The sequence below is a fragment of the Bidens hawaiensis genome, unplaced genomic scaffold (assembly GCF_021521415.1).
Source record: "Bidens hawaiensis isolate Kalapana, Puna unplaced genomic scaffold, B.hawaiensis_p1.1 tig00007984_1, whole genome shotgun sequence".
In the NCBI taxonomy this organism is placed as follows: domain Eukaryota; kingdom Viridiplantae; phylum Streptophyta; class Magnoliopsida; order Asterales; family Asteraceae; genus Bidens; species Bidens hawaiensis.
The window spans coordinates 569,364-586,308 of record NW_027491558.1 but is presented as its reverse complement, the minus strand read 5'-3'; the positions used below and the strand labels follow the sequence as shown (position 1 = coordinate 586,308).

The following is a 16,945-nucleotide window of genomic DNA, read 5'->3' as shown; positions in this document are numbered from 1 at the left end:
GACATCAAACATATATAACAAAGACAAATAAAACCGGGCATCTCACTATGTAACATGAAAACGATCAATGCAATATGTTTATGTGAACGGTTCAAACAGGATGAAGGTTTGAAGAAATAATACTTTGAATTCAAAGAAAATCTCTACAAGTACTGAATTAATATTCTTTTGGCTGTATACTTCAAATCAACGTACACCCCAAATTTTACCAAAATAATAATAATAATAATAATAATAATAATAATAATAATAATAATAATTTCTTACCTGATTCAACCTTGTGTGTCTATAGATCTATCTCAAGATACTCGTCTCTATTACCTTTAGCTTTTGTACTTGTGCCTTGATAGCAATAAGCTTTGTATAAAGAAGTCAGCTAAACCGCAACCTTATTAAATTTTTTCTTTAATTTTGGTGGAAACCTTCTATCACATAATACTCATGTGCTTGTTTTCCACTTGCATCAGTCTGTCTAAACATGGTGGGCTAGATCATTATCCATGTCCCATTCATTGTGTACGAACATACTAAATACTTACATTCAGTTGTTTGCGAGACAAGTATGATTGCTGAAGTGATAGTCCATGTACTTGGTTTTAAAGAGACTTATTCATAAACTTTTGCCCTATAAGGTTTCTTGCCACTCCCATAGCTTCTCATTCAAGCTCGATTTGCTCCCCATCCACTACCAACACAATATCATTTGTGAAAAGCATGCACCACAAGATTAGACAAGCGAAAGATAAATACAAAACTCAATGAGTCCTTGATTGCTATTGGTAACAATGGATTGATTATGATACGAGTTTTGCTATTCTTAGTCTCACCCACGATTATCAAATCATGTTGCATACCTGGTCTCACACAATTATAGTGATTAGTGTCCGACACTAATTACCTGTCATGTTTACGTGTTTCCCCATGGGTTGTAGGTTTACCAGATTATAATCTTACGAGTTTAAAAATTTCCCTGAATTTCATCATAAACACACCCAACCACCATATCTTATTTCAATAATATGAGTTTATAATTAAGGATTTTACTCTTAAGAATTTTCAAGTTTCTAACCCACTCAAATAAACAATATCTTATATTTTTGTAATAATATTGTATATTCAGACAAGTATACTCGGTTATGATGATAATAAACATGTATGAGGCCAGTTTTAGATAATCGAACAAGTAGCAGCTACAAAAGAAAATTATAATATATATTTTCAACTTCGCATACCTTAATCCCCTCCCAATTGTACCCCACATACTCTCCCAAATATTTTGGATTTTCTATTAGGGCTCTTCTTTTGTGGCATTTCAACTTTTTTTTTTCGAACAATAAAAAAGCAACTAACTTGCTAACAAGAAGCTAGCAAGAGGAGCACAACACCACAAAACAACATTACAAATTATTTTTTTTCCAATTCTCCCATTCTAAAACCAAACCTTTAGCTCTACTTTTGATCCAAAGAAACGTCAAAATTTTTCGAATAGTCTATATGTTCTTCACAACTCTTGTTTTTCTCTTTTTTTCTCAGTTGTGAACTCTTAAAAATTCATACGAATTTTTATCTTTAAAATTTTCTAAAAGTCATGTGACCTTTTGTTTTTATAAAATCTTGTAAAAGTCATGTGACTTTGGTCTCTTGATTGTATCTTGTGATATATAGTCTTATTCTTCGGGAAAAATGTTTTTTTTTACATGTTGAAAATATTGTCCAATCTCAAAGTTTTGAGAGGGAATTTTTACTTCTTGCCATGAAATTTTTTTGTCTTAGATGATCAAATCATTTCAAAGTTATTACTGTCTTACTACCTCCAACAAACAACTCGTGGACGTGTTTACCAAAGGTTTGTTGGTTTGGCAACATGATTTTTTGGTTAATAAAGTATATGTGTATGACATGTTCGGATTACCAAATTTAGTGGGCGCTTAAAATTATATGTTCTCATAATTTAATAATCCTTTTCTTTTTGTCCCTAATTAATTTTCTCTAATGTTATATTGCATGTCGGGCCTCTTGAGTAAATAGGGCTTATGGTTGTCCAACAGCTTTTGCTTATGGGCCTTGTTGTTTATATTTAACCTAGAAAGAATTGGTGTCGCAAAATCGAAAATTCCTCTTAATTGTGTGTTTCGTTTGTTTTCCGGTGCCAATTTTGTTTCTCTCAAATTAATATGAGTAGGACCATGGAATATTATGTATATGTGTTTACTTAGTTGTGTAAGTAATTATCTCATTAATTAATTGTTACCTTTGGTTGCTGTTTAAAGCCGATCGAAGAAGATACGATGCTGGCGAAAAACCTGTTAAATCCACGAGTGGGTCTTTACTAAATTATTTATTCCATCCTTTTTTATTATTAGCTGAAGTTGATCCACGCATGTATTGTAAAACTCATCAGCTTTTACGCTTTTCAAAACCTACATTCCATGACAAAGTTTATTTATTTCAACCCGGTTTTTCCTCGTTGATTACTAAACGCATAATGGATGTTAGTTTAAATTTCGGCACACACCAACTTAAGTTTTAGACTTTATAAAAGCATTTGTGTATGTAATTCCGTTATCAACATTGTGACCGCAGAGGAAATAAAGAAGGTGACGCTTCTTGGTCTTACTAATTCTAAAAATAGCAACTTTGGGGAATGGTATACTGAGGTACATACATACTGTATTGTGTTTTTCTAGCTTCCCATGGATATTATAGGCTGCACTTGTGTAATTGGATGTTAACTCATCTTTTCTTTGACATCCAGGTTGTTACAACTAGTGAAATAATCGAATATTACGATATATCCGGCTGTTACACCCTCCTGCCATGGGCAATGGCCATTTGGAAAAGAATGCAGGTTATAAGGATGGAACTATATTAACTTTAATTACGAACATATACCGCGTCCTAAGAATTAAGCTTGATGGAATAAAACTGTTTTCTGACTTCTAGTTGTTCATGCAGAATTTCTTTGATCCAGAAATTGAGAAGATGGACGTCGAACCCTGCTGTTTTCCGCTCTTTGTGTCCAAAGATGCGCTACAGAAAGAGAAGGATCACATCACTGGTTTTGCTCCAGAGGTAAATTTATGAGCTTCATGTCCTTACATTCATACTAAGCGCGCTTTTTTTTTTTTTTTGTCAAGTTGTATTTTCTTATATATTTCCAGGTTGCTTGGGTGACAAAATCAGGTGACACTGATTTGGAGATTCCAATTGCCATTCGTCCAACAAGTGAAACCGTAATGTATCCCTATTTTTCTAAGACGATCAGGGGACACCGCGATTTGCCCTTAAAGCTTAATCAGTGGGTGAATGTTGTTCGATGGGAGTTTAGTAGTCCTACTCCATTTATTAGGTAATAATAATCAGATCTCATGTTGATAATTTTGAGTACTGATTTGCTTTTGATATCTCTAACTTTCCATTATCGTGGGAGCCGCGAGTTTCTTTGGCAAGAAGGCTACACTGCATTTGCAACTAAAAAGGAAGCATACACTGAGGTATATATAAAGTCAAGAATTAAAAACCAAAATTGTTTTTTGTTTTTTTGTAAGAGTGTGATTCATGATGTATTTTTTAGGTTCTTGCAATACTCGAGCTGTATAGACGATTGTATGAGGAGTACTTGGCTGTCCCTGTTGTCAAAGGGAAAAAGAGCGAGATGGAGAAATTTGCCGGAGGGCTCTATACTACTAGTGTTGAGGTAATCTTTTACTTATGAATGAATGAGATCTTCTCTAATGGATGCCTTGAATGCGCCTTTGACAACATAGGCGCTCTTGTGATTTAGCTTTGCTATGTGTTATATTTGTGGCAATTATAGTTGTTTTTATTAGTGTGTTGGTGTTAAACACACACAAGCACGAATCCGTTACCACTTTTATTGATCATGTTTGCCAGGCCTTTATTCCAAACACTGGTCGAGGTGTACAAGGCGCAACTGCACATTGCTTGGGCCAGAACTTCGCTAAAATGTTTGACATTACCTTTGAAGATGAAAAACAAGAAAAGTCTGAAAAACGAGACAAGGCTATGGTCTGGCAGAATTCCTGGGCATATAGTACCCGAACGGTAACCAATCATTTTTATTTTTTTTAATAAAAAGTGTAACAAGTTTTGATATATAAATGTACTGTTTGTTTATAGATTGGGGTGATGGTAATGGTTCATGGTGATGATAAAGGCCTGGTGTTGCCACCTAAAGTTGCGAAAGTACAAGTTATCGTCGTTCCCATGCCTTACAAAGATGCAGATGTTGAAAACATATTAAATGCATGTTCTACCACTGTGAAGACTTTATGTGATTCGGGTATTCTTGCCAAAGCGGACCTTAGAGACAATTATTCGCCTGGTTGGAAGTATTGCCATTGGGAAATGAAAGGTGTTCCCCTGAGGATCGAAATCGGACCTAAGGACCTTGCTAATAACCAGGTAAGATAGGCGGTACTCGTTCGGCTTGTACTAATATTGTCTTCTTAATTAGTTATAGTTAAAGCATCAGCTATCTATAAAAAGAACACCTGAATTTGTTTTGACTCGGTCGTTCTAGGTTCAAATCTTTAATGGAAAGCGTGATGTGTGTTTTCAGGTGCGGGCAGTTCGTTGTGACAATGGAGCAAAAGTCGACATTCCAATGACAGTTTTGGTCAATAAAGTAAAGGGTATGATGGATACTATCCAGCAAAGCATGTTTGATGTTGCTAAGCAAAAACGAGATGCGTGTATTCAAGTTACGAAAACATGGGATGAGTTCATTCAAGCACTAGTTCAAAAGAAATTGATCTTGGCTCCATGGGATGATGAAGAGGTAATAGTTTTTAGCTCTCTAGTTTTTGTCCATATGTTATGTAAATAACATCTTTATAAAATAAGTAATGTGTTTAGGAGGTTGTATATATGCATGCCATAAAAATTATATACAAGAAAAAGTTATATACAAGAACCCATTTTTTAATACTCGTTCAGGACACCTAAAATTTCAAAGACAGCAACAGCAAATTGTAAGAGTATAGAGAACACATCAACACAAGCAGCACTATGCAGGTTGCGAGAAGCAAACGTCATGTAATACCGCAAGTATTTCGTCGCCCTTAGTAAGTTAAAAAAAATTGTAAACTGCATATCTATATAATTATGAAATATTAAGATAAACTAAAGTCGTAGTTATTGTGCCAGTATCTTCTAGGCAATCAAGTGTTTGATTTTTCAAAGGGGTTTGTGACTTTGTTCTTGTTTCCTTTTCACCAACAAAAGCAAAACCTAACATTTTGTCGAATTTGAAAATGAACCGGTTTTTAATATTAATATAATACTTAATAATTACTAATGAAAGTTACAGTAAATAATATAACAATAATGAAGTCCCTATTAACCATATTTTTAAGGGCATGCGTAGACCTATAATAAATAAACGAGATGTTTACTCAGTCGTTCGTAAATCGTTCAAGCGCAGTTCATTTATGTTCATTTGTTTAGTAAAAGAACAGAGTGATATTTTAGTTAAGCGAACGAACATGAACCCATGTCTTGTTCGTCACTTGTGATCGTTAATTCAAAATCATTTACTCTTGTTTATGTCCGTTAGTTTACGTTTATTCTAAATTTTTCAAACTCATTACAATTTAGTCTAGTTTTGATAATTTGTTAGGTCAGATTGAAGTTCACATTTACTTTTAATAATTATTCACTCAGTTAAGTTTGTTAATGTCTATTCGATTATGTTCATAAACTGCTCATCTGTTCATGTATATCATTAATGAACGAGCATAAACCATCATGAACACACTTAATTTGGTAACGAACAAATATGAAAAAAAAAACCCTGTTTTCTAATAGGTCCTCATAAGAATAGTAGATATGAATATTAAAAAAGGGGATATTATGAGCCATGAAAAAAGTCTCTTTGAGGCCCACCACTAACAATTCGATAGCCTTTTTGCACTAGAAACATGTAACATATTCCAAAATATACGGCAATCAATAAAGAAACATATGAAATTAGGAAGCATCGTGGTAGCACACCTAAAACAAGACGACACGATCCTAGTTGTGAATTGGTTGATCGTGTTCACAACAAAAACAAAAACAAAACCAAAAGTTGACAATTTAGCTTATTTGAGAAGCAACCTACTTTTTATCGCGACATGGATATTGGTTTTATGCCCTCACGTACATGACAGTATTCAAGAATTCCGATAGCTTCTATAAATTTTCTACCCGAGTATGACCTCAATTAGTGTTAGGTGGTTCGAATGGTCTTTGATTTGACTTAAAGCAAATCGCACATACTTAAAGTGGTCCCTGATTATTGAATAGTCGGAATTAATATTTAGGTTGCTCGTTGGAATTGAACTTCAATACCAACATTTAGTTTGCTTGTTGAGAGGTAGTTTGCTCTTTAGCTGGTATAGTTTATCAATCGGTCTTTAGTCATCATCTTATTTTCTTCTATATTAGTAATTTAGTATTATTTTATATATTTTGGACTTTCATGATTTATAATCCTTTATTAATAATTACCTGAGACTGTATAGATAAGAGTATATAGAATCATGAAATAAAAAATAAACAAGATAACTCGTCAAACCACTTGGTGGCTCAAGGTGAGCTACCAACTTGGACTGGACATACTTACTTGAGTCAGTTCAACTTCTGTTATTATAAGCTTGAATTCGAGTTAATGTTGAGTCGGCTCGTAATTGACAATTGAGCATTTCAAATAAACTATATACATTCTAGACAGGTTTCATACCAATTTCTACTATACGGGATATATAAATATATGAATTAGAGTTCTTCTTTTATTCTAGATGTAGATGGTTTAAATCTTACAAGACCACGGATACATGTGATTTACACTTTTGTTGGTCATTCAAAACAATATGTGATTTGTAAGGGTATTTAGAAGAATATTAGTTTTATACGTAACAAAATATGTGGCTGTAAACAGACTGGAGTTAGACCATTATCACATTGCACATTATAATTTTATACAAAGGAAATAAAAGCATTTATAGAAATATAAAAGTTGTAATATTACCTATTAACTAATGTCTTCTTATATGAGCAAAAGGAATATATATTTGTCTTTAATCTCTTCACAAATCCTTTATATAGAGAAAGTATATGATACTAATTTTATGATTTTAACCATCTTATGTTAAGATCTTAATATAACTATAATTAATATGATACTAATTTTAAGCACTTAAAACAAAATATATCCTACATTCCTAATATAACATTAACATACAAACTATTCTTTTAAACACTTGCATAGCATTAACATCTAGGGATTACATCTTCAATTAACAACTGCAAAAATTATGGTATTTATTATGAAAACCGGTGGTTAGTGGCCGGTTCATCTGTCAACCACCATGGTATCGTTTTCATTAACATCACCGTCGAATTCGCCACCGTCGAAAGCTTGTCTACACATCATCCCGTGCCCAAATTTCCAGTCAAGCGCTTGGCACGCGCTCGAGCAGTAATTAACGTCTCCACACACCGAACACCGTCGAAACTCATGCCTCGTCGTCTCAAGCCGCCCACAACTACCGTATGAGCATAACCTGACCTCCTGATCCATTGTCGGTTGGTTCTCTGAGAACCAATCAACAAGGAACTGGTTTGTTGGGTGTGGGTCCGGTGCAGGCACATTACACCCAAAATCACTAAGTAACGGGCACACCGGACCCACCAAGTGAGGGAGCGGGTTCCACGTCAGTTGTTTACTAGAAAGTAATAACGATGGGGTGGTGGAGAAAACCCTGGCAAGCTCACGGGCGTTGGCTTGGATCAACAAACGACGCCCTTCGGCTATGTTTTTACTCACTCCGTATCCGTCTTGTAGACGATGTCCGAGCTCCCGGATCACGTCGATGTGCCCGAGAAATGTGGCTCGGGCACATAGAGCAACTCCGGCTCGCAAATCCTTGTCGTTCTTCATTCCTCCGCTACCGTTAAACTGAATCACTGCGAGCGAGTACAACGCTGGCGCATGAGACCGGATCGCCGCCTTCGCCATTAATGAAGCTCCGCTTTCTCGATTTTGCAGACAATAAAATCGAATCTGTACAAAATAACAAGTTAACAACAAACTATTAGTGACTAAATCAATAACAATTTTAATTAGGTCACGTTAAATCTATACCACCCTTGTCTGATTTGACTCTGAGACACCATTTAGTCAAAAGAAAAAAAAGTCAAAACTTTTAAATTATTGTTCAGTAGCCATTTACATAATATTTGAAGGCCGTTCTAACCATAGAGTGTCAAATTTTTTAAAAATTATTAGCCAGAACGACCATAGTCAAACTTTGTAAATATTTAGTCAAAACGGCCACATGACCTTTATCCAGACTTCCGTTTAAAACAGTGTGTGATTAGATGTCAGATGGCATGTGTATCAAACTCACCATGCCGAGTGTGTAAGAAGCTTCAGCATTTCCGGCATCCGAACAACGTTTCAAAAACCGGTGACAAGATTCCGACCATTTTTTAGCTTTAACAGCTAAACAATTCGAAGACGCCTTCGATAATACAAATGAATTAAGCCCTAATCCGTTTAATCTCTTGCATCTGTTCAACAAACATAATCAATACAAAAATAATAAAAATAATGCTAATATTAATAATTTAGTTTTTTTTTTTTAAGAACTTGAGAATCATACGTTGATAAAACAGTGATGAAATCCGAGGGACAGGCGGCGGATGAGCCGAGCTTAGCAAGGATTGTTAAAATGATGTCGTCGGGAAGACAGTCGAAAAGTCATGTTGCCGGAATCTTTTAAGGTTGACTTGTGTTCCGGTGAAGTTAATATCTCTGATTCTCTTTTGATGACACATGATCATGTGTTGATAACATGTTCCTCTTCTTGTTCTCATTACCTTATGTTTCTCTCTCTATGAACTTATGCAAATGTGGTGTAAATATATGTAAAGGGTGTGTATTATATAGGTGGTGGTAACGGTTACATGGGATTGGGATCCTTTTACTTTAATGTTTGTTGATGGCATATTTAAGATACGGTATAGTCTCCGACAAAGTCCTATGTTAGTTAACAGCTAATATTCGTCTAATAAAACATTAAAATTAAAGTTATAATTAATTATGGTAGATAATTTGGTAATCATTAACATAAATATTCTTAATTTGTAATTAGAATTAAATTAGTTTGAACGAAATTTTAATATTAAACATGTAAAGTATCTATATGGAGGAGTTTGATAAGAGTGAATTCTATTATGGAAAAAATGTTAATTATTGATAATATTACATAGAAAAATGGAAGTTATATGATAAAATGGGGATACGTGATGTGTCGATCATTGTAATAAAAATGTTATTATCTAAAAATATTGTATTTGATATGCTTATAAATGAATCAAAATATTCATTTATTTTAAATAATAACTAATTGACTTTTACTTTATTCAACTCATGTTATATATAAGATCATTGTACTTGCATGTTCTAATATAATTTATATATTTGTAATTTATATATTTATATATTTATCATTTATTTAAATATAAATTATGTTAAGCTTCCATATATACCAACTAAAAGCTCGGCCTTTAATTATTGATATGATTATTGTTTTTGTATTCTTTAACAGTTTTATCATCATTAATTTTTGCTATTTATAATTTATATATTGTCCAAAAAAAAAAGAACCCACTAAATTCAAATATATGGTTTGAATACATATAGTGTAAGGCCCCGTCACCGGTAGCCCTACTTTCGTGTTGGATTTACTCATAAACACAGTTCTTACAAATCAGAGTTCATTAAAACTTTCGCGGAATATAAAAACTTTCATAAAACATTTCATAACAAAACACGTCTTGTCTTAAAACATCATTTTGTCTTTCAAAATTAACGGAACATTAAACTTAAACGTCTTGAGTCTTCCGATGCCAGCCTCTTATTCAGTGCCACGTGTCTCCTCAAGCGAGCTGGCTCATCCTACTCACCTGCGTGCATACTAAAAGTCAGCTATGCTGAGTGAGTTCTAGTTAATCGAACGCCATACAATACATACACATACATGCATATCCGTAGATACATATCCATACTTCACTAGTTACCCTTCTGTTCTACATACATACTTGCTACCATACATACATACATATCTACAATCACTAACCTCAGTCTACCAAGAGTACGTTCATAGTCCGCCGTCTATACCTGTACTCAAGGTCGTGAACACGTAAAAGGTCCGCAGTCCTTACCTATGTTCACCATTTATGGTACGTACAAGGTCCACGGTCCTTCCCTATACCATCATACATCCACAACACGTACAAGGTCCACAGTCCTTCCCTATGTTGCAACCTAATTCATAGCACGTACGAGGTCCGCAGTCCTCCCCTATGCTACAATTACAGCACGTATAAGGTCCACAGTCCTTTCCTATGCTGAAATACATCCACAACACGTACAAGGTCAACAGTCCTTCCCTATGTTGCAACCTAATTCATAGCACGTACGAGGTCCGCAGTCCTCCCCTATGCTACAAATACAGCACGTATAAGGTTCACAGTCCTTTCCTATGCTGAAATATAGCACGTGTAAGGTCCACAGTCCTTTCCTGTGCTGACGCCTATCTACATTACGTATAAGGTCTGCAGTCCTTATCTACGTTTACATCTATCATCTACATCACGTATAAGGCTCGCAGTCCTTAACTACGCCATACCAGCCGAGTCTATGTCCGACAGAAGCTAGAGGGATTTGCCATCCTAACTTACTATGTCGAACGTAGAACTCACATGCCATTCGTGTACCTATATACACATACTTCACATATACAATAATTACATTATAACATAAGAACACTCTAGGCGTTCTTTACATCATTCATTTAACAACCATACCCCTTGTCGATACGTGCAATATCCGAAGATCGTTCACGCCCCGACAAGTATTCATTTGAAATATTCATACATCTTCGATATATAATATTCGTACCTTTATTTTTAACCTGACAGTACGCGCAATATCCGAAGATCGTTCGCGTACCGACAAGCAATCATTCATATATATCACACATATCACACATGACATACACTTATCACTTAGGATAAATGTATTAACAACACATCGAGTATGCACACAGCCCCGAAAACATAACAATGAATGGGGCTAGAAACTCACCTGAACACGGTTACGTTCACCGTTAATCGTAATCCCTTTCTTCAGTTGTGCATGACTGACTGTATAACAAGTATACATATCAAACAACTATCACTACTCATATCATCTTTCTAGTCTTAACTACTACCCACAACGAACGGGGGTCCGGGGGCAGCGCCCCTGGCAGCAGGGTCTAGGGGCGGCAGCCCCTAGCAGGGTCCAAGGGGCAGAGCCCCTGGCTGGGGTCGAGCTGCCAGGTCAGCTTGGAAAAATTTTATTTACATTAACTGTCTTAACACATTTTTCATTAGGTTTTTTTTTTAATTTATTTTCTAATCGAACTTGGCTTTAGGCGAAGTTAAACCTTAGGCGAACTTAGCTTTAGGCGAAGTTAAACCTTAGGCGAACTTAGCTTTAGGCGAAGTTGTCATCAGGCGAACTTGGCTTTAGGCGAAGTTGTCATCAGGCGAACTTGGCTTTAGGCGAAGTTAAGCCTCAGGCGAACTTAGCTCTAGACGAAGTTGTCATCAGGCGAACTTAGCCGTAAGCGAAGTTATCAATTAGGCGAACTTGGCCTCAGGCGAAGTTATCGCTTTGAAGGCGAAGTTATCGCTTTGAAGGCGAAGTTGCCCAGTTGCAGGCGAAGTTGCCCAGATCAGCCGCTGTTTTGGTTTTCATCAATCATTTTGGCGATTTTAACACCCTTGTTATGGTTTAACATCACCCACTACGTTCCCCAACCGTTTCCGGTCGTTTATACACTATAAAGCTTGGATCTTTAAACTTCAAAGATCAAGAATCATACCTTTTTGAGCTTGTTTGGATCTCGTTTACTTGTTTAATCACAACTAACCCTCACTCTCTCTCGGATCTGGCTCGGTTCTTCCCTCGGCCGGCGGTGTTGGTGTGTGGTGTGTGTTTTGAAGTGTTAGAGGATAGGATGAAATGAGTGATAGTTTAGGGGTTAGGGGATATTTATATCCCTTAAATCCCATGGACCTAAGGCCCATTCTCATTTAACCCATCTCCATTAATCCAAGTCCATAACCCATATCCATTACCCAACACTAGCCCGACCCATACCAACTACTACTCTATTTATTTATTTCCCGATAACCCGAGTAAACTTTCCCTCTATTATTAAGTAATATAATTAATATCATTTTTGAAATTTCGGGATGTTACATATAGAATGTTTAAACATCAATCTTTGCCAATGAGTGTACCGTGGTGACCAAATTTTGTTAGTTGTTTAGAAAAATTAGATTTAACCATCTTACAAATTCAATATAAAAATACATAATGAAAAATGTTTTTAGTCATTAAGCAGTTAGACATGTATTTAGCTTTAGCATCTAAATCGACTACTTGTTGTTTTAGAACATCACAAACATGCATATATCGGAGAGCAATGTTCCATAAACTACAAAACGATTTTAGGTGTGAAACCGTATATAAGATTTTGAATGTGACACGTTTTTGCTTTTGAGGTAGATTCATTCGTTAAACTACAAGGGATTTCCGCAGCATTGTAACCGCATAGTTTATTCATACGTTGAAGAAACACTAACCGGACCCCGGGCAGATTACGGGTAACCTGGGGGTTAGATAGATGTTTCCCACGAGGGGTTAGACCCGGAGAAGATGGTTCTTCTGATAACCTGCAAAACAGACACCGTGAGCTTGTCACTGAGAAGGGGGGGGGGGTTCCTCCTTGTGACCACCCTCCGGCGTGAGAATCAGACTAGATTGCTCTTTAAATATAAAAGTATATTAAGAGATTGCTAGAGCAGATATCAGGTATAATATGATAAGATATGTTGGTAATGTGTTAAGATAAGATGATCATACCATTTGGGGTATTTATAGCCGAAGGTAGGTTTCCAAGGAGGTGTGGCCGGCTGCAATAGTGTTCCTGTTCCACCAACAGTGGCCTACGCACGTGCCCTGCTGGTAGTTGGTGGGTAGGCAGCGGCTGATAGTGACCAGGCCTGCTGTGTACTATTCCTTTTCCACCAACTGCCGGCTATGCACGTGGTATGACAGGAGTTGGTGAGTAGGCAGCGGCTAATAGTGACATACTGTACAGGAGCATGCTGCTCGCCATACTGTTGTCAATAAGCTGTCGTATCTTTAGTCAGATCTTTTGCCCATACCTCGTCAGGTACAGTACAGAAGATCTTCCCGTATCGTACGGACTGGCTTATTTGGGCGGGAGTATTCCCCCTCCCGCCCTTGTGCGGGATTGACCCCGGCTTTGCTCATTCCTTCAGGTGACACTGAGTGATTGAGAGCTAAGTGCCTTGTGCGTGTAGCCTTGCTGCGCGGGTGGCCTTCCCTGATGGCTTGTATCCGAAGCTGCGGGAACAGGCGGAGTCCTTCACCATTGGGAGGCATTTCCTGCGGGAACAGCTTGCGTACTGCGCGTAAGGACGTCACGTCTCTGAGCATGGTTGGTCCTGCGGATCCAGTTGGTTTCTGCGCAGACGTCCCTTTTCAAGGTGAGTCTTGCGGGTCCAACTGGGCTCTGCTGGAACCTACCTCTTCATACGTTAAATTAGGACAATTTAACATGTCATAAATTTACACACGTCTTGTATAAAAGCTAACTAGAAGCATCATTGTAGCACGGTTTTACACATGGTGATGTTGTGCCCATTACATCGACTATTTCTTTTCAAACATCACTTAAAATTATATATATATATATATATATACCGTAGATGAAACCAATGTATTTTTAAGTTGATTTTTTTCCAATGTATTTTTAAGTTGATTTTTTTCTTTCTAAGCAGCTAAAATTTTCTTTATGTCACGAGTGAGGCTAGAATCTACAAACTTTTTGATTGAAGACCTTACACCTTTGTCTCTAAACGAAGGTATTGAATAAACTCTTGTATAAGTAACTTTTATAAAACCTGTTAGCTTAACGTACTGTGTCTAATTAAATTATATACACTAAAGGTTAAAATAAGTAACTTGTTATAAAATTATAAAACCTGTTAATTCAAAATACCATTTGTATTACATATATTTTTTTTTCGGGTGTAACAGAAATTGGAATAAAGTAAATTAAGATGCATGCAAAGGTACCGTATATTGCAAGACAAAAGCCGTAGGTTTTGTGACGACATTGATTTGTTCCCTGTGGCTGGTGCAAGCCATCTTTTGTGATACGACACGTAGATAGAATCGTGCTGAGTCCCGAAGCTGTGGCTAAGGCGTGCGTGTGCCACGTGAGACAATGGGCAGTACAACAGTAGGGTGTAGTAGAGGGAAAGCATGTGTGGGTGGTATGCCTGCCGTACGTACAATGTAAGTCAATATGTCTAACATAGGATTTGTTAGATCCTTTTTGGCGGCTTGTTTAGTTAGTTGTTCAAGCCACGTGTACGTTCCATGACGGCGGCTGCTTTTTTTTTTTTTTTTTTTTTTGAATGTTTAAGCTTGCCTCCTACTATTTACAATAAACCGTCATTGCCAGGGATCGAACCCTGGACCTCTCACCCAAAGGCCTAAGCCTTTACCATCCCACCAAAGTGAATGACGGCGGCTGCTTAGCAGGCAGTTAACTCACAAATGTATAACTCACTTTATGTGTTTTGTGACAAAATGGTTAAATGTTTTTTAAGGTACTTGTTTTTATCAATTTGAAAAGGTAAGAGAGTCCAGGAGATCAAAAAGTAAGATCTATATGCGTTTCCTGATCTTCTAATTCCTTATCGAGTTGGTGGTAAAAAAAGTTGTTGGAGACCTTGAAACGAGGTAATCCAATTCAACAGCACGAAAGGCAATCCAAGCGGTAATACTTACAACAGTTGGTGCATATTAAGAACTAGAAACAAGGCCCTCTTCAAAACGAGTCTCAGTTAATAGACTCGAGGAGGATATCAAAAATATAGTTTTTATTGGGTAAAATATAGAGGTGAAATAGAAGGGATGAATGGGGAACATTGTGTTTGTTCTCATTTTGAGTTTGTATGGTAATCAGTTGTATTTGTATTCATATGTATATGTGTTTTGGTGTGGTTGTTCTTGTCTAACATCCTGCTAGTCAAGTTATTTGTTGGATTCTAATAAAATCGGGTGTTAAAAAAAAAGTAAATTACACCACGAAAGCAATGTGAGTTCAAATACTTGCAAGTGTAAGATTAGATTCTAGTTATGCGTAAAAACATATCATTTAAAATTGCATTTCAGAAAACTAAAGGTGGCATTCGCACTATTAAGAAAATGGACAAGTTAAATATTTCTAAAACTATGTCATTTGATTGATATGGTGAACACTAAATTTGGTTTATATTATTTTATATGCTATTCCAAGGGCACGGTCAGATTTGTATGCATTTTAATTTAAACTGATTTGATGTTACCCTTCAAAGAAATTGAAATGAAAGGTTAATTATGATGTTGGACATATTCAAAAAAGTCGACAAGATCTAGTCAAGCAATTGGTAGGTTGACCTTTTCTTTCTTCCAGTTTTGACTTTTCCTTTTAAACCTTATGAGTTATGATACTTCTCATGTGAAATACATAGTGCTCATCTTGTTTAAGCTCAAACATGAGAATGTACACATTTACATGTATGATAAGTGATTCACACTCTAACGTTAAACTACCTGTTGTAGGCGTTAAATGGAGGCGCCAAAGCCACATCATCGCCAGACACCAAAATGAGCTTGTGAAAGTTGGGCGCTAAAATGGGAGGCGCCAGCCCATTAGCATGATAGTCAAATGGTAGGTTAGTTAAAGCCTATTGCCCACGTGGTAGTGGCATATCAAAGTGTTACATTTTTTAGTTAACCCACAACAAATGGTCTTATAAAGATAAAGAGGTGATGTTAGAGAGGACCCAATTTGAAGCATATAATATGGATGGTTTCGGAGGACACACATATTAGTGTGCATAGTAAGAGATGCATAATAGCAAAGCATATATGGATGGTCTTGCATAACATATATGTATTATAACTCAAAGTACAATCGTCTAACTTATTCGGGGAGCGTCATCAATGGTCAAATATATTAGTTGACACAATCGTCTCGTAACTCGTTCGAGTTAAACCCCAACAATTTATTGCTTTTAAAATTAAAGAAATTATACTTTATGCAAAAAAGTACTAGGGCATCCTTGAGTGTCTTATTCTATTGTAATTGATGTTGACACAGTAAAAATATCCAAGTTGGTTATGTAAAGGTGTGTTTTGAAAGTAAACATAAAACTTTGTAAATAAACACCTTTTGAAAATAGAAAAGCAAGATTTAGATGTCTCCTAAGCACATGGTCTTGATCATGCTCATTCACATGATATCAAACCACAAACATTGTTGCCATTTCTCTAAGTCATGTTTAACTTGGCATTTTAGTTATTATTTTGGTAGGCCTTATCAGTTTACTTCAAATGAACACTTACTTTGGTGCCAATAGATCCAGCATCAAGATTTTCATTTAATTCAGCCTTTGATTATGGAATTAACCATTGATAGCCAAAGCCAACCTAGATCTACCACAAGATAATTTTATATTTATCTTAAGAACACATACCCACCTAAGAAAAAATAAACACAATAGAAAAGATAAAGGACATGATTTCACTCGATTTAAACGAACATTCTAAGTTCTAACACGTCAACTGTGACTCAGACTATGCAACTAACTAGGTCGATTAATGTAGGCTCTTGAAGCTGATTCATACTAGGTTTGAGGTTGACTCAGGTTGTTATATGGTCGGTCACAAGGGAGGATCTATGTAGGAAAATTGTACCCTAAAAAGATTTTCTGTAATGTTAAGAAAAAGTAAAAAAAA

At 36.2% G+C, this 16,945-nt stretch overlaps 1 protein-coding gene and 1 pseudogene across 2 annotated transcripts; one reads left to right on the top strand and one right to left on the bottom strand.

Annotated features, from left to right (window-relative positions):
- Positions 1–1,773: 1,773 nt before the first annotated feature.
- On the top strand, positions 1,774–4,968 carry LOC143636509 (proline--tRNA ligase, cytoplasmic-like). Its single transcript, XM_077104086.1, has 11 exons — positions 1,774–1,846; positions 2,584–2,657; positions 2,756–2,848; positions 2,956–3,072; positions 3,162–3,349; positions 3,431–3,494; positions 3,575–3,697; positions 3,895–4,065; positions 4,141–4,425; positions 4,583–4,801; positions 4,960–4,968. The coding sequence occupies exons 1-11, from the start codon at positions 1,774–1,776 to the stop codon at positions 4,966–4,968; spliced, it is 1,416 nt and encodes a 471-aa protein (XP_076960201.1).
- Positions 4,969–7,244: 2,276 nt separating this feature from the next.
- LOC143636529 (F-box protein At1g67340-like) lies at positions 7,245–8,883 on the bottom strand (annotated as a pseudogene). Its single transcript, XR_013154254.1, has 3 exons — positions 8,670–8,883; positions 8,415–8,577; positions 7,245–8,068 (listed from the first exon to the last, which is right to left on the bottom strand). The product of XR_013154254.1 is annotated as an F-box protein At1g67340-like (transcript).
- Positions 8,884–16,945: the final 8,062 nt, after the last annotated feature.

What these genes read in the sequence shown, in the direction of transcription:
- LOC143636509 (XM_077104086.1), top strand. Translation starts at nt 1,774, where the DNA reads ATGATCAAATCATTTCAAAGTTATTACTGTCTTACTACCTCCAACAAA. An exon ending in GGGCATATAGTACCCGAACG is followed by an intron (nt 4,066 to 4,140) that starts GTAACCAATCAT and finishes GTTTGTTTATAG; the next exon opens with ATTGGGGTGATGGTAATGGT. An exon ending in AGGACCTTGCTAATAACCAG is followed by an intron (nt 4,426 to 4,582) that starts GTAAGATAGGCG and finishes GTGTGTTTTCAG; the next exon opens with GTGCGGGCAGTTCGTTGTGA.